At 36.2% G+C, this 23,145-nt stretch overlaps 1 protein-coding gene across 4 annotated transcripts in view; it reads right to left on the bottom strand.

The window, feature by feature from the left end:
- Positions 1-11,987: 11,987 nt before the first annotated feature.
- E23 (ABC transporter G family member E23) overlaps positions 11,988-23,145 on the bottom strand; it is a 191,332-nt gene continuing 180,174 nt past the window's right edge. For all 4 annotated transcript variants that reach the window (XM_076530692.1, XM_076530694.1, XM_076530693.1 and 1 more), the window contains 4 exons: positions 22,512-22,719; positions 19,637-19,851; positions 18,845-19,053; positions 11,988-17,052 (listed from right to left, as the gene is read on the bottom strand). In XM_076530692.1, the coding sequence (XP_076386807.1) occupies positions 16,857-17,052; positions 18,845-19,053; positions 19,637-19,851; positions 22,512-22,719 (828 nt within the window). In that variant the 3' untranslated portion in view covers positions 11,988-16,856. The remainder of the gene's footprint in view (positions 17,053-18,844; positions 19,054-19,636; positions 19,852-22,511; positions 22,720-23,145) is intronic.

The raw sequence follows: 23,145 nt of genomic DNA, 5'->3' as shown, positions 1-23,145 counted from the left end.
GCTTAGGTGCAGTAGTAACAAGGGAGAAAAGAATAATCGATCTTTAGTGTTATAACATCGTTTTATTAGATTTAAATTGAAATCGATTATAAATTATGGTGATGAGTTCGAGTACTAGGACTAGGACAAATGGTTCGCGCTGCTCTGCTCTGTATACTCAATTTCATATTGCATATAATTGGTGAAGGATAAACATCATCGTTTGAAATGATCATCATCATCTCCCTTTACACAATCACGCGAGTACACGCATTTTACTCTCTCGTTCTGCGGTTTGTAACATAATGGTAATTAATGTCTGTTCAATTGTGAACATGCATCAAACTCCAGCACTTGTGACAAAGATTTAATCAAATTTTAATCTTTGGAGATTTAATCAAATTTTAATCTTTGGAGATTTATACAAATTTTAATCTTTAGAGATTTATTCAAATTTTAATCTTTAGAGATTTATTCAAATTTCAATAAGATGTAATACAAAGTATATGATCATTTTAATTTCATTACAAAATATGTGAAAAAATCGGACTCTGCTATTTCTTAGATAAATAGACTTGAAAATAAGTCGTTGAAAAGAAAGTTGAGAGTGAAGTTGCTGAAGTTTAATGCAGATAAATGAATGAAAGTCCCGGGGACAGAATTCTGGCACCTCCTTATCGCGAATAGAAAGTCACACGAAAGATTCTGTCGCTCCTCTAAGTTGCCAGCAACTCTTTAATACTGGCACCGGAACTCGATCCACGGTACAGTCGAGATCATCTACTTCGTGTTCAATATCTGTTCGTTTCTACATGTCTCGTAAACGGAAAAAAGATTGGTGTCTTTAATTCTTCCAACACGGACAATAAGCGACACGATTTCTCTATATACAATTTTCAAACAAAAATTACAAGAAAGTTGTTTCCTTTTGAAGAACTGATTGTTCAAGAAATTTAAGTTTTATAACTTAATTCAAATTTAAGGTTAAGTTTAATAACTTAGTTTAATTTTAAACTTAAGTTTAATAACTTAATTCAAATTTAAACTTAAGTTTAATAACTTAATTTAAATTCAAACTTAAGTTTAATAACTTAATTCAAATTTAAACTCAAGTTTAATAACTTAATTCAAATTTAAACTCAAGTTTAATAATTTAACTCAAATTTAAATTTAAGTTTAATAACTTAATTCAAATTTAAACTTAAGTTTAATAACTTAATTCAAATTCAAACTCAAGTTTAATAACTTAATTCAAATTCAAACTCAAGTTTAATAACTTAATTCAAATTTAAACTCAAGTTTAATAACTTAATTCAAATTTAAACTCAAGTTTAATAATTTAACTCAAATTTAAATTTAAGTTTAATAACTTAATTCAAATTTAAACTTAAGTTTAATAATTTATTTCAAATTTAAACTTAAGTTATTAATAACTTTGATAACAACCTTGTCCAAACGATTAAATTAAAAATTTAAAAAATATAAAGAATGATACTTGAAAATAAATGCATTATAAATCACAGCAGTAATAAAACACAGTTGCTGAATAAAATTAGCAGTGTAATCGCTTATTAGTCCAGTGTCAGAAAGTGGCAGTGTTCACAGATCGATAGTTAGAAAATCGATTACAATAAGAGTTCAATCTTAGCGCGCCATTTGAAATGGTCTCGCTACGAGAGACATTCGAACTAGTAATTGAGACTAAGGAAGCGTCATCCTCGTCTCGGATGCAGATCGTTGAAACTCGATTTCGAGTTGAACACGATAATCGAATCGGTTTTAACAGGATCGCATTTCGTTTCGAGGATCGTTTCCGATTCCGTTCCAATCGCAGCGTAACTCGCGACGCACTGTTCCGATCGTTATAATCGAATGTACATCGAAATCTTTCGCTGTAACTGGAACGCGGTATCGATTACACGTGTCTGCTATCTAATGGTTTACCTCAAGCAAATTTACAGGAGAATCGATTTGCATCGTTCCGCGTATTTTCGCTAATTTTTAAATTTATTCTAACTTTATTAGGGCCCGAAGACCTAATCGAATCGTTTCGTGGGTGATCATGGTACGCTAATGAAAGAAATACAAAAAATGGTAGAAATCAGAACCGAATTCTCAGAACGTAATTTGTTAACACTTTCGTCGCAGGATATTCGCAGTCGAGATAGATCGTAGTGGAATTCCAAATGATCTTGCGACGGTACATAACATTTTGAAGCTAATCGTTTCAAGAAATGAAAATGCATTCGGTGTAAAATGCAGTGTTGAAAATATATTTCAACGAGTCTTGCGCAATTATTGAAAAGTAATATCGTGATCGCAAACTTATGTATACATATGCGCATGTGTGTGTGTATGTATGTATCGTGTTAACGTGTATCACATCGCCATTCAACAATTTACACAGCCAGCGACGCCATTTTATTTACACCTTGATTTAGCCTTTTTCAATGATCCAGTACCAACGTGGTTGATAATTATTCGTCTTTATTCTAAACACCAGCACGAGGAAGAATTACGTTACAATAAAAATTTGTTTCTCGATCAACAGCTCTCTCTATCTTTTTCTTGGCATTCTTTCGTTCGTGTTTCTTTTTCTAGCTTTCTTTAACATTCACAATAAATTACGAAGCATCTCGAGTATGCAACAGCGCTTTTTAGTCACTAATAAACTGTTGTAATTACCGCGCACAATTTGAACTTGTAGGATCATTTGGGACGTTCTGAGTCACGCGGTATCGCGTGATACGATTCTTTTAGTGGTTCCAAATTTAATGGTTCTTCTAGACTTAACCTACTTCGTTTGGAAGAGTTTTATTGTTCTTACGCTCTCGAATTTTTTAATTTTCAACATCATTATAGCGTAACATGAAATTTCTAATTTTATTTTAAAACGAGATGACCTTTCTGTGGTCACTCATAATCGAATTAATCATTTCTGATTAGATTTGCTTTGATTACTTCAATTTTACCTCATTTTACTTTATTTTACTTCAGTTACTAATTTTACTTCATTTTACTTCATTCTACATAAATTTACATCATTTAAATTCATTCTACTTCGCTCTACTCCATTACACTTCATTTTACTTAATTTTCTATCAATTTACATCAATTTACTTAATTTTCCTCGACATATACCTACTGATTTACTTAATAATTGTCATCACGAATCACGAATATTTCTCTACAATTATAATCACCGACGAGATTACATTTCCAACTCCCACATTCGATACACCCGTTCAAAACCCCGTTCCCGTATCACGCGATATCGAGTGGCAGGGTATTCAGAATTGAACGAAAAATGAATATACTTCAGAATCATATAATTTCGTTCACAGCAATTACAAGATCAAATTGTGCTTGGCAGAATGGTAACATTTGCTTTGAGCAAAGATTCGACCGCGTCGTTGAACAAGTTTCATCTTCGAGTTTTTCGAAGTGTTCTCGTTTAAATTCCGGCGGTACGATCGCTTTCGAGGTTCGAAGATGCAAGGTTTTATTAAAAAGACCATGCTCGACGAACATCGGTAACATTCAAGAGCCAAGTTTCGCTTAAAAGCCTTCCTCCGGGAAATCGCTTCGGACATCGAATCGAATAGTCGATTTCCACATTAAAGCATACTTTGTGTTGTTCAAAGACCTTTCAATGTTAATTAACTTAACAATTTTTATTAACAAAGATCTTTCTGGTAATGTTAGTTGATTTAACAATTTTAATATTGACAGTGTTGACAAAGATCTTTATGGCAGTGTTAATTGATTTAACAATGTTAATATCAACAGTGTTAACGAAGACCTTTCTGACAATGTTATACAATTTAACAGTGTTAATATCAACAATGTTAATGAAGATCTTTATAGCAATGTTGATTGATTTAACAATGTTAATATCAAGAATGTTAATGAAGATCTTTCTGACAATGTTAATTGACTTAACAATGTTGATATCAACATTGTTAACAAAGATCTTTATGGCAATGTTAATTGATTTAACTATGCTAATATCAACAATGTTAACGAAGATCTTTCTGACAATGTTATACAATTTAACAGTGTTAATATCAACAATGTTAATGAAGATCTTTATAGCAATGTTGATTGATTTAACAATGTTAATATCAACAATGTTAACGAAGACCTTTCTGACAATGTTAATTGACTTAACAATGTTGATAAAGATCTTTCTGACAATGTTAATTGACTTAGCAATGTTGATAAAGACCTTCCTGACAAAGTTAATTAATATAACAATGTTAATATCAACAATGTTGACAAAGATCTCTCTGACAATGTTAATTGATTTAACAATGTTAATATCAACAATGATGACAAAGATCTTTCTGACAATGTTAATTAATTTTTAACAATGTTAATATCAACAATGTTGACGTAGATCGTTCTGAGAATATTAATTAATTTAAGAATGTTAATATTAACAATGTTGACAAAGATCTTTCTGACAATTCTAATCAATATAACAATGTTAATATCAACGATGTTAACAAAAATCTTTCCATCAATGTCAATTAATTTAACAATGTCAATATCGACAATGTTCGTTAACAAAAATGTTTGCCAATAAAAATACTTGTCGACGAAAATGTTTGTCAATAAAAATATCTCTTCGATAAAAATGTTTACTCGATAAAAATGTCTCTTCGATGAAAATGTATACTCGATAAAAAATGGACAATCGATACCGAAAATCAAAACTCATCGTTTAATTAATTAATGATTTATTTACAAGTTAAATAAGCTGAACCATCCAACGAAGAATTATGTGTTGCAAACGAGATCGATTATTCGATTCAAGTCGAACTCGCGACTATCCGAGCACACACGCACATGCACGCTTCAAAAGTAACAGGAAACGGGGACAACGAAGGGTTGATAACATCGATAACAGGTTTTGGTGCTTCTTCTTCTTCTTAGGTTCTCTCGGCACCAACGATTTCGATTAACCCTTTCACAATTTCAACGCTCGCAATTATCATTGGAATTAAAAATTATAATTTGGTAAAATTAGTTTTTCAAGAAAAGTGAAAAGGTTAAGATCGATTCAGCGTTTCTCAAATTACTATACCGGATTCATAAAAGTACAATAAAATTTTGTACATTTGAAATTGAAATTGCACGAAAATTTGAGAAACGCTGTTAAATTTGAACAAACTTTTTCCTAATTGTCATTAACACTTTGATTGCCACCTAACAATTTTTCATGGAGATCTATTAGATTTAATAAAAAGTGAACGAATTTTCTGGCACTCAAAGTATTAAGAAATTTCTCAACTCTTACATTTTCTCTTCTAGTTATAATTATCATTATCTAATTGTCGAAGAAGACTGTCTCGCGAAAGAAGCAGACTGAGTGGAGAGCGCACAGAGATTCTTTTCGGATACGCGATCGTATTTCTAGAAAAATGAAAAACTCGAGGAAGGAACCTCTGTACACGCTTCTTCGAGTCGTGCTTCTTTGCGAAAATTATCGTAACGAATGTTGGCAACGTGACCATCGAACGGCGGATACAGAGTCAATTATGACCCAAGACTTTTTAATATTTGGGTCTTCATATCTTATGAATACTAGACTGGCAAATTATGGTAGGTTTCAAAAATTCAGACGAATGTAGAAATTATAATTAATTAGATTTAAGCAAGTTTGGATATTAAAGATATAGCAGCGATAAAGGACCAAGTCACTTATTCATTTTTACCCTGGTTTGCACAATTACTTCAATTTTAATATATAATACAATTTTTTAATAAATAGCTTTATAATATTATTTGCCAGTCTAATAGTTTAACAAAGAGAACATTAAAAATGAGTAAGTCTAAATTTTACTAATCCGCCGTTCGAGGATAAAAAGTCCATCTTCTTGTCGGGCTCCGTTCAAGATGGACGAAAGAAGAAATCGAAGAAGCCAAGTCTTAACAATAAAACTGATTCGAGGCTTAAAATAGAGAATAACAAAAAAAAGAAGAAAAAAAGAATAGAAAAAGATAAGATAAGAAACATACGTGAAAGACTCGAATAAAATTGCAAAGTGAAATGTAGAAGAAATGAGTTATGATCTCGCGAAGATCAACAATGAAGATCGACAATGACGACTACGACGATGACAACGACGATGCTGACGATAATAATATTAATAATAATAATACAATATAATATAATAATCATAATAATAATAATAATCCTTATCGTTATACCAATGACGATTATTTAACGATTATCGGTAAAATGAAAGTCTGATAACGCTATAAATATATATATATATTTTTATATATGTATATATGTATAACGATTTTCATATTTTTATGGGTAATATTACTGCGAAAGAACGTGTATCCGCTACCAGGACAACAGGTATAATACTATCAGTTAATTAATATCATTTCATACAATAATAGGGTAATATTTCTGTTAGTGCTAAGTGTATTATATCTGCTTTAATATGCGCTCGTGGGGTGGGCTTTCTTAGAGAAACAGAGCTGTGGGGGAAGAAAGTTGTTTGCAGGGTTTCGAAATTTGGGAGATGTGGAAATTTAGGGAGTTTTGGAAGAGGAGTTGGGAATTTGGAGATTTGGGGATTTGGGGATTTGGGGATTTGGGAATTTGGGGATGTGGGAATTTGGGAATTTAGGGATATGGGAATTTGAGGATATGTGAATTTGTTGGTGTGAGGAATTTGGGGATTTAGGAATTTGGGGATATGGGAATTTGGGGATTTGGGAATTTGGGGATGTGAGAATTGGGGGGTGTGAGAATTTAAGGGTGTGAGAAATTTTGGGATGTGGGAATTTGGGGGTGTGAGGAATTTGGGGATTTGAGAATTTGGGGATTTGGGAATTTGGGGATGTGAGAATTGGGGGGTGTGAGAATTTAAGGGTGTGAGAAATTTTGGGATGTGGGAATTTGGGGGTGTAGGAATTTGAGGGTGTGAGAAATTTGGGGATGTGGGAATATGGGGGTGTGAGAAATTTGGGGAGTTGGGAATTTGGGGGTGTGAGAAATTTGGGGAGTTGGGAATTCGAGGGTGTGAGAAATTTGGGGATTTGGGAATTGGGGAATGTGAGAATTTGGGGATGTGAGAAATTTGGGGATGTGAGAATTTGGGGATTTGGGAATTTGGGGAGCTGAGAATTTGGGGACGTGGGAATTTGGGGACGTGAGAAATTTGGGGATATGAGAATTTGAGGACGTGGGAATTTAGGGATGTGAGAATTTGAAAATTTAGGAAATCTGGAAGAATGAAAAGATGGGAGATTGGAAGTTGATAATTTGGAATTTGAAAGTTTGGAAATTTGAGACATGAGAATTTGAAGTTTGAGAACTCAGAAATTTGTGAACCCAGAAACTAGACAACGTCGAACATTGAACTTTGAAAATTTGTGACCCTTCACAATTCAAAAACATATGCAAACTTACAAATGAATAAACCTTGCCCACCAAAAACCTACAAATCAAAAATCAATCTCCCCAAAATATAAAAACTTTCAAGTTTTTCCTACCCTAACTTCAACTATTCCTAATAAACCTTCACCTCCCCACAGTCTTCCTACCCTAAGAAAGCCTCCTACTACCAAGCGCCCCTCGAGTATCCCATTCGCGTGTATATACAAGTACGCAGTCTAAAAACTTGATGAAAATTGGTAGATCGAAGGGATGAGATACAAATTGTGTTAATGAGTATGTGTGTGTGTATACAATTGATAATGTGTGCAACGCGTGTCCATGTATTCCTCGTTCATGTATGCACGTGTATGTACATCGTACATAGATACACGCGCATATCTGTACAGTATATGAACACACACACACATTATATACACATGTATGAACATGATACAAGTTATATATATAACTTTTTTCCTTTCTTCTTCACCACTACATACATATGATTACACACAATTTCATTCGGTTTCTTTTTTTAATTGATAGGTACTAGGTCTGGGGATCCACGGCGGTATCGATTAACGAACACCGACGTAACTAGGTTTTTTTTATAGAAATGTCCTCTGATTTTACTAGAGATTCTAGTATTTAGGGTTTGTTTATAGTTTAGTGAGAGGACATTTTTTATTTTTGAAGCATTATTGCAGTTTATAAAGTTTTTAATTGTTTTTTGTGAGCTAGTTACGTTGATGTTTGTGGAACACTTTTTGGCAATTCTCTTTTGTTTTTGTTAGTCCCGTGATTTCTCTCTCACACACGCTAGTGCATCGTAGGGTTCCCTAGGGAATAGGGTGATGTGGGAAAATACCCCATTTTTCGTTCAATTTTGACAAGTTGCAAATTTTCAAATTTGGGAATTTGAGAAATTGGGGATTTGAGAATTTGGGAATTTGAGAAATTGGGGATTTGAGAAATTGGAGATTTGAGAATTTGGGAACTTGAGAAATTGGGAATTGGAGAAATTGGGAATTTGAGAAATTGGAGATTTGAGAATTTGGGAATTTGAGAAATTGGAGATTTGAGAATTTGGGAATTTGAGAAATTGGGGATTTGAGAAATTGGGGATTTGAGAAATTGGGGATTTGAGAAATTGGAGATTTGAGAATTTGGGAATTTGAGAAATTGGGGATTTGAGAAATTGGGGATTTGAGAAATTGGAGATTTGAGAATTTGGGAATTTGAGAAATTGGGGATTTGAGAAATTGGGGATTTGAGAAATTGGAGATTTGAGAATTTGGGAATTTGAGAAATTGGGGATTTGAGAAATTGGAGATTTGAGAATTTGGGAATTTGAGAAATTGGGAATTTGAGAATTTGGGAATTTGAGAAATTGGGAATTTGAGAAATTGGAGATTTGAGAATTTGGGAATTTGAGAAATTGGGAATTTGAGAAATTGGAAATTTTAGAAATTGGGGATTTGAGAAATTGGGAATTTGAGAAATTGGGGGTTGGAGAACTTCAGGATTTGAGAGATTGGACATTTGAGAATTTTGGTACTTCAGAATTCGGGGGTTGCAGAATTTGGGGATTTGAGAGAGTGGACATTTGAGAATTTTGGTACTTAAGAATTCGGAGGTTGGACAATTCGAGGATTTGAGAGATTTGACATTTGAGAATTTTGGTACTTGAGAATTCGGTGGTTCAAGAACTTGAGGATTTGAAAGATTGAACATTTGAGAATTTTGGTACTTAAGAATTCGGGGGTTGGAGAATTTAAGAATTTGAGAGATTGGACATATAAGAATTTACAAATTTAAGAAATCAGGAACTTGGACATTTAGGAATTTGTGAAATCAGTATTTGAGAAATTAGGAGTTGAGAATACAAGCATTTAAGAATTTAAGAATTTGGAAACGTGAACAATTTCAAACTTTGAAAACATGCATTTGTAAATTTAAATATTGAAAATTTTTTAGCTTGCAATTCCCCAAAATTCCCTTCTACACCCACCCCCCAAAGGAACCCTACGTTGCAAAGTGTACACATAATCGCACTCGCACTCCAAAACCACCCCTTCCCGACCAAGCAATCTGTCTCCGTAAATCGTGAACGTTTATCACCCTTTCCCCCAAATCCCCTAAACATTAAAACGAATAAAATTGGAACGCTTTTGAAACGAAGTATCTCTAGAAGTATTCAACTAATCATTCGTAAACTTAACTACGTTCTTTTAGAACAAAAAAATTCCCCCTCGAATTCGACAACCCCTAAAGCTCCAGAGAATCACAAACCCCTTTCAATCAGTCTCTTCGCGAATTTTTTAAGCTCGCCGTTACACTCACGCTCTTCCTCTTAATAAATCTACCCCCCCACTGTTTCGTCACGTGAATTTTCTTCTTCGTGTGTGTATGTGTCTCTGTGCATCGTGTACGCATTCGGATCCCTTGAATATCGACTTGGCACAAACAACAGAGTCTTTGTAAAAAAAAGGCACTATTTTTGTAAAGCGAAACAGTCACGCATTGTATATCACGTCTCGTCGCCTAGAGCTTCCCTTCGCGTTCATCCTATTTTCATCCCAGACGTCGTTAAAAGAGAAGCTACAGCTTGTTCAAGATCAAATGGCGACTCTCGCCATAAATCTTCCTCGCATAAACACTTGTTTTTATCTTACGAAGCTCGCGTTGCTTACGAAGCAACTTGTATCACATTCCTGATCATTTGATCGTGAACAGACCATACTCGTTCCGACAATTTCCCTCTCTTGTCAACTTCGATCTCTTACAAAGAAGAAGCCAGTCTGATGAAACGTGAAGAAACCATCATTGGGAGAGAGTTGTTTGGCTGTGTTAATTTCGTGGTCAAATACGTCGGTAGATCGGAAAACTGGGGTGCAACTAGTGATGGATATTCCACTTTTTTTTTAACAATTTACTCAAAATTATTCTCTCAGATTTGTTGACATTCAGATTCTCAAACTTGCAGTTCGAGACTAAAGTGTTTTGTGGGTTGAAAACCCTGGAGCCAAAACTTTCCACGTTGAGTAGAAAGTTATGAGTCTCTCAAGGTTTTCCCTTTTTTAAATTTGTAACTAAAAGCCACATCGAGTCCATCACTGTTCTGTTTGGTTTTTATACAAGAAATGTATAAACATTCTCTGATGTTTCTTTTGAGAAACAAAGATGAACTCGAGTTTGTCTCTAGAATTGGTAATCTATCACTAGATACAACACAAGGTTTTCGATACGAAGTAATCTTTACCCCCCTCGCAGCGGTGCTCGTGGTACCGATCACTAACATGTATAAAAAACGTTCTCAGTCTTATAATTGTATTTTCAGTGCGAAAAAGCGTGAAAAACTGTGTGTAGATACTCCGAAACTATCTTCGAAGTTTACGAAAAGTCTACGAAAAGTGCGATCGCTGTCTGCCTAACACTGTTATCAATAATCCGAGCTCCGCGATCGATCCCTTCGAACTTTACGAGAACATCGATAAGTCTTTACAATTTGTGTTTAGGAATGTGAGAACCTCGAATAAATACTGCGATTGCTTTATCAGTTTCTGATAGCTCGTCGAAATGGCGTCGATCGTCGGAGCTCGATCTCGGATTCTCTGCAAAAATTGTTAGTTTGTAAACGTATACAAATATGTCGGGACGCTGTGTACAGTGTATACAATACGAGTATCAAAATTTTGAAAAAGACGCGTGTCGTAAAACGTGATATTTTTCCTGTGTCAGTCGGCTCGCGCCGGGGGATGCATCGAAGGCGAAACAAAGACGGAGGGAGAAAAGTATTTTCGCACTGACGTAACTGGGATCTGGGCGGACCAGGTACCACGATATTAGTTATACTCTACAGGTGGTAACTCTTCGGAATTACAAATTTTGCAGCTTGGTCATTTGGAAAATTTTTAATCAGATATTTAAAGATTGTGGAATTTAGGGATTCAGAAATTTCGGAGCTAATTTAGAAATTTATGAACCGAGCAATTTGAGAATTGGTCCTCTGAAAATTAGGAAGCTTGAGATTTTCAGGCTTTGATAATTTAAAAACTTCAGAATATAGAGAAATTTCAGAATCTAAAAATGTGGGGATAGAAATTTAAACGCTTCAAAATTTGCAGCTATACATACTCCTATGTCTTATATGGACAAAGTATTTCTATAAATATTATATGAGTTTCTACGAATAATGAATGAGGATGGGTCCAGATCCACCCTGGTCCCTACCCAGTTACGGCAATGTGTCTTCGTATCATGGCCACCTTCGACGCGGATCTACGTTCTAGAATATACATATAAACTCGTCTCAGAAAAAGAGTCACCATACTACTGGCAAGTAGAGAAAGCAGACGTCTCGTTCGGCGTCTCGTTCGTCGATCGAATATTTTCTTCTGTCGAAAAGATTTGTACGAAAAGACGATTCGTGGCGAGCAAAAATTATCATATAAAATGTTAATCAAAATGTGTTCTAAAGCCTCGAATCGAGAACGAAGAGGAAGTTCTAACTATACAAAAAAGTTGCTGTATTTCGAAGCACATTCTGCTTGAAGAATAAACAACTTCCTTGCACCGTTTTCCATGGATAATCATTCGTAAACAATTTATACACCATAAACGTTTAATATTCAAGAACATCTATGTTACAAATTGATTATAATATGGTGTTCGTCAGAATTGAAACACGATTGTACAATTCGGTTATCCTTATTCTCCTAGATCTGTTATTCTCCTTACAGAACACAATCTGATCGATTCAGAGTATCATGTAGGTGTACTAAAAATAGCAAAAAAAGAAACAACTTTTGGCAGTGATATTTCCCGCGAATACTTGCGTCAACAACGAGATAGATTTTCCTCTACGAAAGAAAAAACACTCTGAACAATGCAAAAGAATGAAACATATCGTTCGCACGAACGACGACGTCGAACGACTTTCCTCGCTCGCTCTTTTCTTTCTCTTTCTTAGCTTGCTGTGCGTTCTTCATCTCTCTCACACTCTCTCTTTCCTCGCTTTCTCTCGTTGAGCTTCGTTCCTCAACGGCTTTCCTTATTTCCCGTCATTCGCCGTTCCGACAGTAACATTTTTCCTAGACCGTTCACGAGATGCAAGGTATACAGGGCAGCGGTCATTTAACGAATACAGGAAGACGCCATTTTTCCTTGTTCGTTCAACGAACTTCGCTCAAACCCTTCGCGCTAACGCGTTCGTGCTTCATGTAGTGGCAGTTCAAGATTAATTCTAAATTACTTATGTGACTTTATAGCTTCTTTGAAAGCGTTAATAAATAAATGCAAAGTCCAGTAAAATTTCTTTAAGCAAGATATAACTTGGTACATTACTGTGATAAATATTAATAAGGTTCTTCAGAAGATATTTCAATTAAACCTTTGAACAGTTGTAAAATTTAAAACCTAACTTATTAGGACTTGTTCTACTGCGTGTACACTTACGCAAGTGAACACGAACGCGTTAACATCTTGTATCGTAGCCTTTCCGAGGGAAAAGTGTCTTTAGTCATTTTAGAACATTCAGACCGAACGATGTCTCAAGCTAAAATCGCATATTATTAAATAAACATTACATGGTCGAAATGATACGAATTTTACAGAGATCTCGCTTGATCGCATGGGTGTAGGACGCCATTAGGACAATACAAAGGAAGTGGTAAAAAAAATAAGACCGCCACTAAGTGATAGCAAGTGTTGACATTTTTAACAGCTTTGGCCAAGGAAACAAGCATCGACAATTACGGCATTATCAGGCAAAAAATCATTATACTTATAAGATATGTATAAACAATGAGCATTGTGTCGAATAATGCACAGGCTAGAGCTTATCTTAAGACATTATCTGGTCCGAACGTTTTAATACGAGTAATGAGATCTACTTGTCCTTTCATCTAAGAAAAGCTAATATGGCTGCCCATGAGATGCCCTAAATATTCAAAGAATCGTATGCCCAGAAAGCTTATGGGCAGCCATAAGTTTTTTACTTGTCGACATAAAGCCGCTGCCACGAGGGCAAACTCGTGAACTGCCAACACCTCTCGCGCTCGCTTCTAAACGTTTAAGTAGAAAAAAGAAAGCATTAGAAAAATGAATAAATTGTTAGAGACATTGACACAGCCAAATCTTTGTTTAAACATCTCCGATACGTAACCATGTTCTCCGTACAATCCCGCGAAACGACCCCCTTAAAACCTACATTTTTGTAACTGGGAAGCAATTCGTTCTCCAACCCCTCACCCCCGTTCGATATCGAACCCACTTGTGAACACTTGGTGGATATTGCGATGTGCGTGTACCGGACGAATCCCGTCGCGTGTTCTTCGAACAACCGGAAGTCGTTTGATCAGCTCCGTTTCTCCGCAAAAATTAATCGTACAATAAATATTAAATAAAATTTCCTCGCTCGTCGCGCAAGCTTCCGAGCGTAATTTCCTCGGTTTTCTAATTGCATCGAATGAGTGACCTACGAACAATTAATCGTATACTAAAAGACGAAGAAACTCCGCGAAGACTGACCCAACAAGGATATGCAAAATGGCGGCCGAACACGCGACGGTTTCCCAAATACAATATCTTTCTGCGGGAAAGCTGCGAATACGTGGACCGGTCCACGATCCATCGGCGAGTCGTCCGGTTCTTCGCACAAAATCGAAACGTTTTGCCCTTTTTGGCCGACTAAAGAAAAGCACACATCGTTCCTCCCGATCGAGACTCATCATCGTTGACTTTGATCATCGTCCACGATCCACGGTAACCTAACTACATATTTATACTATATAAACGCGAACATTTTCAGCTCTCCGTCACTTACTCCTGGCTGTGTTTATGTGTGTGTTTCGTGTGCGTGTTCTTGCAGAGGATCTGTTCGATATCTTTCCATTTTTAGCTCCATGGTTTTCGACTGCTTTTACAGGTAGTGGCAGATTTGTTCAAACCTTTCGTTGCAATAGAATTCATCGATTTGACATCGTTCTTTAATTTTCATTACCAACTGAGGTATGTAGATACATTTCTAATATGTTGACTGCTGCATGAACATATGGGGCTCCTTTTTTAAACAAATATATTTTGTCAAAATTTCATGGTATTGACAATAGATTGAAGTTTAAATTTCATGCGGTATTAATTCCATTCTTTACTAAAAAAATGTGATTGCTAGAAGATGAGATCCTTTAGCAACGAAAGGTTTAACGCAACTTCAGTAATATCGGTTTGTTGTATCTGGTATCCGTTCCCCAATCAGTGCATGTACAATAATAATAAAAATAAAAAGAAAAACGTCGCGTGTCTCCTCGTTCAGTCCTCAGTTCACATGTACATGCGATAGTAATAATAATAATAATAATATTAATAATAATAATAATAAAAATAATAATATTAATAATAATAATGATAATAATAATTATTATAGTTTCATATATATATAATATTTGTATGTATATATATATAAAATTTTTATGTACACAAGGTAGCCAATGAATTATTACACCGCTCGTTAATATGTCCCAATTTGGATCCCCAAATTTCGCAACATATATATATATATTTACATATATGTATATATATATAAATATATATAGATCGAGCTTCTAGAGAAAAACATCACATTAGATACGAGTCAGTGACCAACAAAAATTCTAACGGTGATCGGCGTTAATTCCGATTTCCCATATAGATCTCAGCCGCGCAAAACGAGGCCGTTCGCGACCCCCACGAGTCGCGATTAATTATATGTATAAAAACTCGGGTTCACGTGCGACGTGGTGAACAATCATCAATTGTCCTAGAAACCATTCTCTCCGATCTAATAATTTTTCGCTCTCACACTGTTCGCGTGTCTCATCTCTCGTCCTGTTCTTTGCTTTCCTTTTTTCTACACGGTAGAATCGAAATTGGCAGCCTATATAATATATATATATATTGCATGTATATATACTATATATATATTTATATATATATGTATGTGAACGGTTGGTATCCTTATCTCGCTCGAATAATCACTTACACTTTTACAGCGTCGATAATAAAAAGTACTAAGTGGTAGAGTAGTTAATTAATGAATAGATAGCAGCAGCTTCACCTTACACACCTAAGGCGATTATCTTAAAAACGGGTAGCGTAAATTGTTCTGCGGTAATAAAAGTAAAAAGAAACGTGGATAGTCGCTAACGATTATTAAAAAGTCCTTTCACGATTTTACAATACGTTTTCCTAAAACCTACGCGGGTCACGCGGGGACGCTGTCGTCTGTCCCCTTGGGTTTGCTTCGTTTGTTATCCATTTTTTTTTTTTCATTTTTTTTCCATTTTCTCTGTGTTTTTCTTTGTGTTTTTCGCGCGTAAGAAATGTTTCGTCGTCGGTACAAATGTGTTTGTTTTGTTTTTCAGTCGGTTTCGCGGCGTCCCGACGCCGCATCGATTTTTGCAAAAAGAAAAAGACTCACTCCCTCTAACGCTCTCATACTTCGTGGCATCATTCATTCGCGTCTCATTCATCCGATCCTTTTTTTTCGCTCTCGCTACTATTATACCCTTGTTGCCGCAAGAAATTAAAACAAAAGTTCCACAATCGTCCGATTCATTCTCTCGTACTTCGTTTTTAGCGTTGATACATTGTATATATAAAGTCTCTACTCGATACAATCTTAATAGTATGTATAGTCTTCGCCAAAGTCTATCGATGACGCGTTCGCCCCTCGAACCGTGAACATCACGCGGGTTCCGGCGAACATTCAAATACAAAAATGAAACTTCCTGTTTAACCCTTCGTTTGAGTTAGGTCGATTTTTCCCTGTTCTATCTGAGGTATGTTATATGTACATGTACTAGTATGAGAGATGCGTGTACAGTTAAGAAAAATATCTGCTAATCGTTCGGTAATTAAAAATAGCGGTCTCCGGAACTTGGATATGAAAAGACCCCCAATTGCTCACGACTCCTTTTTCTACTCACGTAGATAATTCATTCAAAATAATGATTTCTATTCTCAGATAGGGTGACTTAAGTCTATCGAAAAATTCTCGAGTGAATATCTTTTTACATAAATCTAACAGAAATGGGTCACCCATAACTTTATAAATTTTCTAAATTAGCGAAGTTATTTTCACACAATTTCAAACGAAGAAACATTTCTTAAACTTTAGTCAAACGTATCAGCGTGTACCATATTATGTTCCTTCGTCAGGATTGAGATGAGCTATTGGTCAACGTTTCAAGGTTGTAAGAGTCGTCTTTTCATCCCCATTTCCGGTAGTCTCGTTCCAAGCGGAACATCCCCTGGAAAAATAAAGCTTTCACGGCGCGATTTCTGCTTCTGCGTCGTCCCCGTCTCGAAACGAAGGGTCAAGGAAGCGTTCGACGACGTTTCCGTTAGCACGACGATGCGGTGAACTCGATGTCCGTCGATCCATCGATCAGCCGATACAGTCCATGACGATGATGATCCGATACCTGGCGGTGGTTCACTTGGGCACGCGGTAATAACGCAACACCAGGTAGCCCAACGTGCGGAAAATCACGAGAAACGCCAGGAGAACGGCCGTGTTCGCCCACAGTGGAAGACCAGAACCCCTGGCGCCATTTTGGCTCTCCAGAATCGCGGACACGGGTATCGTCGTCGCGTTTCTGCATTCGGGGAATTTACTTGGTTGTGAGCATCTGGAACAGAAGTGCATTCCACGTCATCGATTTACTCCTTCTTATTTATTATTTTTATATCTCAGAATTTATAGATCGCCAAGTTTTTTTGTTCTTTACATTTCTTTAACAAATTTACATTTTTAGTTGTTAGTTTTTGAAGCATACAATTTTCTACATTTCTAATTCTTCAAAGTTACAATTTTATAAATTTCTAGTTCTTGAAATTTTTAGCTTCCTAAATTTTCAATTCTCTAAACTTACAATTTTCTACATTTCCAATTTTTAAAAATTATAATTTTCTGAATGTTGAACTTCTAAACTTGTAATTTTTTAAATGTTCAACTTTCACATTTCCAATTCCTCAAACTTACAATTTTTTACATTTTCAATTCTTCAAATTTATAATTTTTTAAATATTGAACTTTCAAACTTATAATTTTTTAAATGTTCAACTTTTACATTTCCAATTCCTCAACCTTAAAATATTTTACATTTTCAATTTTACAAAGTTATAATTTTTTAAATATTGAACTTTCAAACTTATAATTTTTTAAACGTTCAATTATCATATTCTTAATTCTCCACACTTAAAATTTTGTACATTTCCAATTTGTTAAACTTAAAAGTTTTTTAATGTTGAACTTTTAAATTTATACTCTTCAAGCTTTTAAATTTAAGCATTGATATTTCTAAATTTTCAGATGCCTAACCCAGCGTAAATTTGATAACACGAAGGCTTTTACGAAAACGGATATTGACAAGACCCTTCAGACTACGATCGCAAAGTATATTAAAGCCGTCATTCAATTTTTTTATCGTCCCCGTCCTTTCCGTTTCTATGGAGTCTGAGATCGATTTTAGCTAACTCGATTAACGCGTTACCAGGATGAGACGTGACCCGAGAACACCGGGGAATTTCACATTATTCCTAAAGTGCGAAGTCTGAAGCGGTTAAGTCTGGGAATTGAATGATGTATGCGCCGTGTCGCGGTCCGGATGCGTTTATTATTTACACGCGACGTTCCTTTAACTTGATTAAAGCAATCCTGTCGGAGACAGCTTTGCGACGATCGATCGTTTCGTGGTTGAATCGTTTCTGAATTTCGTCTCTAATGATAAAAATATTCTGTTGAACTTCTTTCATTACAATTCAGTTATCAATTTTTAGAAACAATTTACATTCATTACAGCTTACATTTATTTTCAATTAATGTACTGTACTTAGAGTCTCCGTAATTGGGACATAGTGTATCCTCCATTTTCAGTCACTTGAGAAGAAAAATTATACTTGGAACTGTGTTTTTAATAATTAAATAGGACAGCGTTACTTAATCACCTTTCTAAAATTTTTTAAACTTCTTATCATTGAGAAAATTTTAATGAGTGCTTACAGATTTAACCCCTTAACCTACAATTTTCCAGTTGGGTCACTCATAGCTAGCTAATTATTGTAACAAGATAAATAAAGAATTTCAGCGACCCTTATACAGATTATAATTACAATCGAGCCTAAAATTCAATTAAAATATGTCAGTTAAAATACGAGTCCAGCTTATAACATTGTAACTAGAACTGTAGTGCTGTAGTGCTGTACTATAGAGCTACTGTAGTGTGACATTGTAGAGCAAGGGTTTATATAAATATTTTACCTCCCAACTTAAAATTTAATATAAAAAAGATATAAAAATGTCGATGTATTTGTCGAAGAGTGTTGACACAAATCGACCAGAATGAGGAACGTAATTAGTCGCCCAACTCGCTAGTTACTAAATAGTGGTAATTGGCGATAAAAAAGAAAATGTCCACTTACGTGATCGGCTCGCCGACGCCGAATTCCAGGATCTGCATGTTCTGGTAGGCGTAATGCACCATGCTGGTGTATCTGGCCCACGCTAACCACGGTGGAACCGCGGTCGCTAAATACCCGCCCAGCAATTGCGTCGCGAGCGTGTAGAGCGCCGAAGCGGTTATGCTCACCTGTAGGTCCAAACAGCAGGCACCAACGAAGAAGCCCACGCTCTGCGAATCAGACATCACTCTTATTGACCCGAAATCGATTTCACGCATCTCAAAAGAGCGGAGTTAAAATATTGGTCCGCAATGTTTGGTAGAGAAGGAAAGATGTAAGAGGGATTTCATCTCGAATCATCGAAATTCGTCAACGAGATCACCGCAAAATCATGCGCAGCGATTCGATCGTGATATTACACACCGGCGTATTGTGAAACACGAGAGTTACTCATTTCCGTCAATAGGTAGGTGGTTTTGAAAGTAAATCGTGACCGCCTTTCATGCTACAATGACTTAGAGTATTGACCGTAGGTGGACAGTGTCGAGGGACAAGGAGAAGGAAGGGCAGGGAAGAAAAAAAAGGAAACCGCGAAATGCTTGGTGTTTCAAGCGATGAAAATAAAAGATCGTGGCCGATTGTGTTACGGCAACGTTGCATACAATAAAGCAGAAAATCTCTTGATAATATGCATATCTAATCATTGCACCGCGTTCAGCGACGATTAATTCGATCGCGGTTACGGACGTTGAAAAAGAAGAGGAAGAAATAAGAGACTTCTTGCGAGTTATTCTTGTACGTTAAAGAGGTTACCTGTGCAACAATGGTGTTGAGCAGCAGGAACGCCAACAGGGTGACGAAAACAGCCGGACTGTGGAAGCCCAACATGGGGTAACTAATGATATGGTAAACTGCAGGCAGTGTTATCGTAAGCGGCAACTCGCCGACCATTTTCGCCAGGTAATAGGCCGAGAGCCGATACGACCCTGACAATCGCTCCTTGTTGATAACCTCGCGTTCTGGAGGAACTGCAACAGAAATGTCAAATTTCCCTATAGATCGCCCTCGCAAATCCTCCGATTTCTGCAACGTCGAGAGATTCACGGACGAACAAACAAGAATCGTTTGACGGAAGAAAATCCTTGGATAAATCGCTTCCCCGTGGAAGCGTTCTCTCTCGAAGCTTATCGAGGGAAACAGGAAGGTCAAACACGTCGAATGCAATTTGTCGCGGATCCTTGAATAATCGAATGTTCGATCTGGGAACAAGAACGGCGAAGGAGAAAGGAAGAATCAAAGAGGATGCTAAAATCGCTTTTACGGCTACGACCCTTTCTGGAGTTCGCTTTTAAAACGTCTACGCCGGGCTGTTTCACTTTCTACGGGGATAAGAGACGACGACTGTAAAACGCTCGCGACTAGGCCGTGACCAGCTCTATGCCTAAGTTATGCCGCTCTTAAAATAGGCGAGTGCCTATTAAACTTCTCCATTTTCTCCTTTACTACCCTTTGTTCAAGACGATTTGTCACCTTTTAGCCAACCGGTGCCGTGTTTGACCTTCTGTTTGCTCTTTACGGTACAATCCACTTGTGTCAAACAAGACATTCGCTTGCTGGAAACTTTACTCTCTGTGCAAACTTATGGTTAGTTTTTTTAGGGATCTGGGAGGTCTGGGATGTTTGCTGATTTGATCGTGTGCAATTCAGGATTCTTCTAATTAAGTGAGGGAGAAGAATAGATCATAGGTTTTTTGGAGAGGTCTATCTAGGTCTATTTGTCTGAACCCCTTGCACTACTTTGTCGAGTCTGACTCGTGACGCACTCGAATCTCGGCTGTGATAAATTTTACTCAAATTTTTACTACGCTTCAATTTGGAGTTCAAGTTTAATTATAATTTGCATAGTTAACGATTGACTAATGACATATTGACATAACATTTCAATCTTTTTGGTCTGTTTTAATATTGTAGCTGTAATTAGTCAGTTCTGACTGACGCACCTGACAAATAAATCATAGTGCAAGGTGTTAAATTCCCTGAGAATCTATGAACCCATCTTAGGCTCTTTTAAGATCTCCATTGTACGCCATCTTTAAGATCCCTACAGGTCCATACCACATTTTCCCTAAAATTCCTCTACAATCTCTCTCCAACCTCTTTTCCTGATTTTTCCTTACAATCCTCATAAAAGTCTCCCATGTTAGCCTAACATACAAGCCTACCTTCCATCTAACCCCTATTCTAGACTCTTCAAAAATTCCTGTTTCCATGTAGAATCTTCCGTATGTAGAATCTCTTCCTGCCAATTTGAAAAGATGGCCGTGATGGAAAGTTGAAATGCGCGGAGAGGGAGGAGATATTTCGCGAGGCAGTTTTGACGTCTAAAATTCGTGACGCTCGTTTTGCACGGTGGCGAGCGTCGACAAAAGGGCATCCAATTACCCAGATGGATAGTGGGTCACGGCACGACCTACATATACTAACGTTCTTGATTGACCGTTCTCTGGTCCTTTGCAAATCTTTGCAATAAAAAAAAACGGTCTTAAGCTGAATGGCCGATTGAGCGCGTCACGTCGTCGTCGCTCAATTAACCAATCTACCTCATCTGACTGTTCGCTGTTACGCAATCCTTAGGCGAATACCTGAGAACTTTTCGCGCGCGGCTTTCATTCGTCAACCATTCTATTTTCACTCTCGATACATTTTCTGATTGTATTACATTTTTGCGATTTGAAACATAATTCGACTAAATATACAAGTTGATCTTTAAAATCTTTAGGACGTAAAAGAGAAAGCTCTTCAAGAATGATTTCTCTAAAACATCACATTTTTAAAAATTAAATATAGTTTGTTAATTTAAGGATCACATATGAGGTTCACTTTAGATTCAAAGTCACATATGTGTACGTTATAAATCTTTCAAATATATAAGTTGATCTTTAAAATCTTTAGGACATAAAAGAGAAAGCTCTTCAAGAATGATTTCTCTAAAACATCACATTTTTAAAAATTAAATATAGTTTGTTAATTTAAGTATCACATATGAGGTTCAGTTTAGATTCGAAGTCACATATGTGTACGTTATAAATTCTTTCAAATATATAAGTTGATCTTTGAAATCTTTAGGACATAAAAGAGAAAGCTCTTCAAGAATGATTTCTCTAAAACATCACATTTTTAAAAATTAAATATAGTTTGTTAATTTAGGGATCACATATGAGGTTTAGTTTAGATTCGAAGTCACATATATGTATGTTACAAATTCCTTCAAATATGTAAGTTGATCTTTAAAATCTTTAGGACATAAAAGAGAAAGCTCTTCAAGAATGATTTCTCTAAAACATCACATTTTTAAAAAATAAATATAGTTTGTTAATTTAAGGATCACATATGAGGTTCAGTTTAGATTCAAAGTCACATATGTGTATGTTACAAATTCTTTCAAAATTATTTAAACAACTGTTGCAAGTTTAAAATAAGTAAAATTAAGGCATTGAATGATTTCTTTTTCGAGCACGAAGAGGGTCATCTCTGAAGAGGTTAAATCGATTAAAAAGAGATTGCAGAATAACCGGGAGGAAAAGAAAGACGATGCCACATGTGTGGCCAGCGGTTGTCGAAGTTAAAAAGAAGTAAAGGCATATATGTTAGTTTCAGAAATAACAAAAAGAAGAAAGTCGAGGCTTACAACTGGAGAGTGCGCTGAAGTGTGCGAACAGCATCCAATACGTGGTGCTGAAGAACATCCAGCCTTGAATGTCGTGAAGAGCTGCTTCGGTTCTGGGAAGCCTCAGCCACAGCAGTCCAGCGAGTAAACCTAAGGCTATCGTTTGCAGCCAATTCAGACGGGACAGCATCCGCGGCCGTGCCTCTTGAAAGTTTCTTTCTGATAATACCTGAAAATCAATAGCACCGTTTAGAATCTGCAGACAATTCCTTAGGAGAAATACCATGAATTTACAGGAGAAATACGAAGCTTCCTTAGAGTTGAAAAATCGAACACAACTCGTCTTAAGTAGATCTGATCTTTAATTTCAATATGGATTAATCAACCTATTAAGACTTTGTCAGTGGTGGAGGTATAACCGCAATATCAATCATAATCGAAAGTTACGTTAACTGATACATAATTGAGAAATCGCTTAGAACATCTGACTCATTAGATTGCTGAACCTTTGACGCCGCTGGACGTTGACTGACAATTAATGAAGTTTTTCACCGTTCGAGGGTTAGAAGCGTATTATTGAAGTACTGGCATCGATTAAGATAAGAAATCGAATCTAGTCTGATTGCACCGATCGTCCGTCGATAATTGAGTGATT

This window comes from Megachile rotundata, chromosome 4 (genome assembly GCF_050947335.1).
Source record: "Megachile rotundata isolate GNS110a chromosome 4, iyMegRotu1, whole genome shotgun sequence".
NCBI classification, from domain to species: domain Eukaryota; kingdom Metazoa; phylum Arthropoda; class Insecta; order Hymenoptera; family Megachilidae; genus Megachile; species Megachile rotundata.
This window is presented reverse-complemented; position numbering and strand designations above follow the sequence as displayed.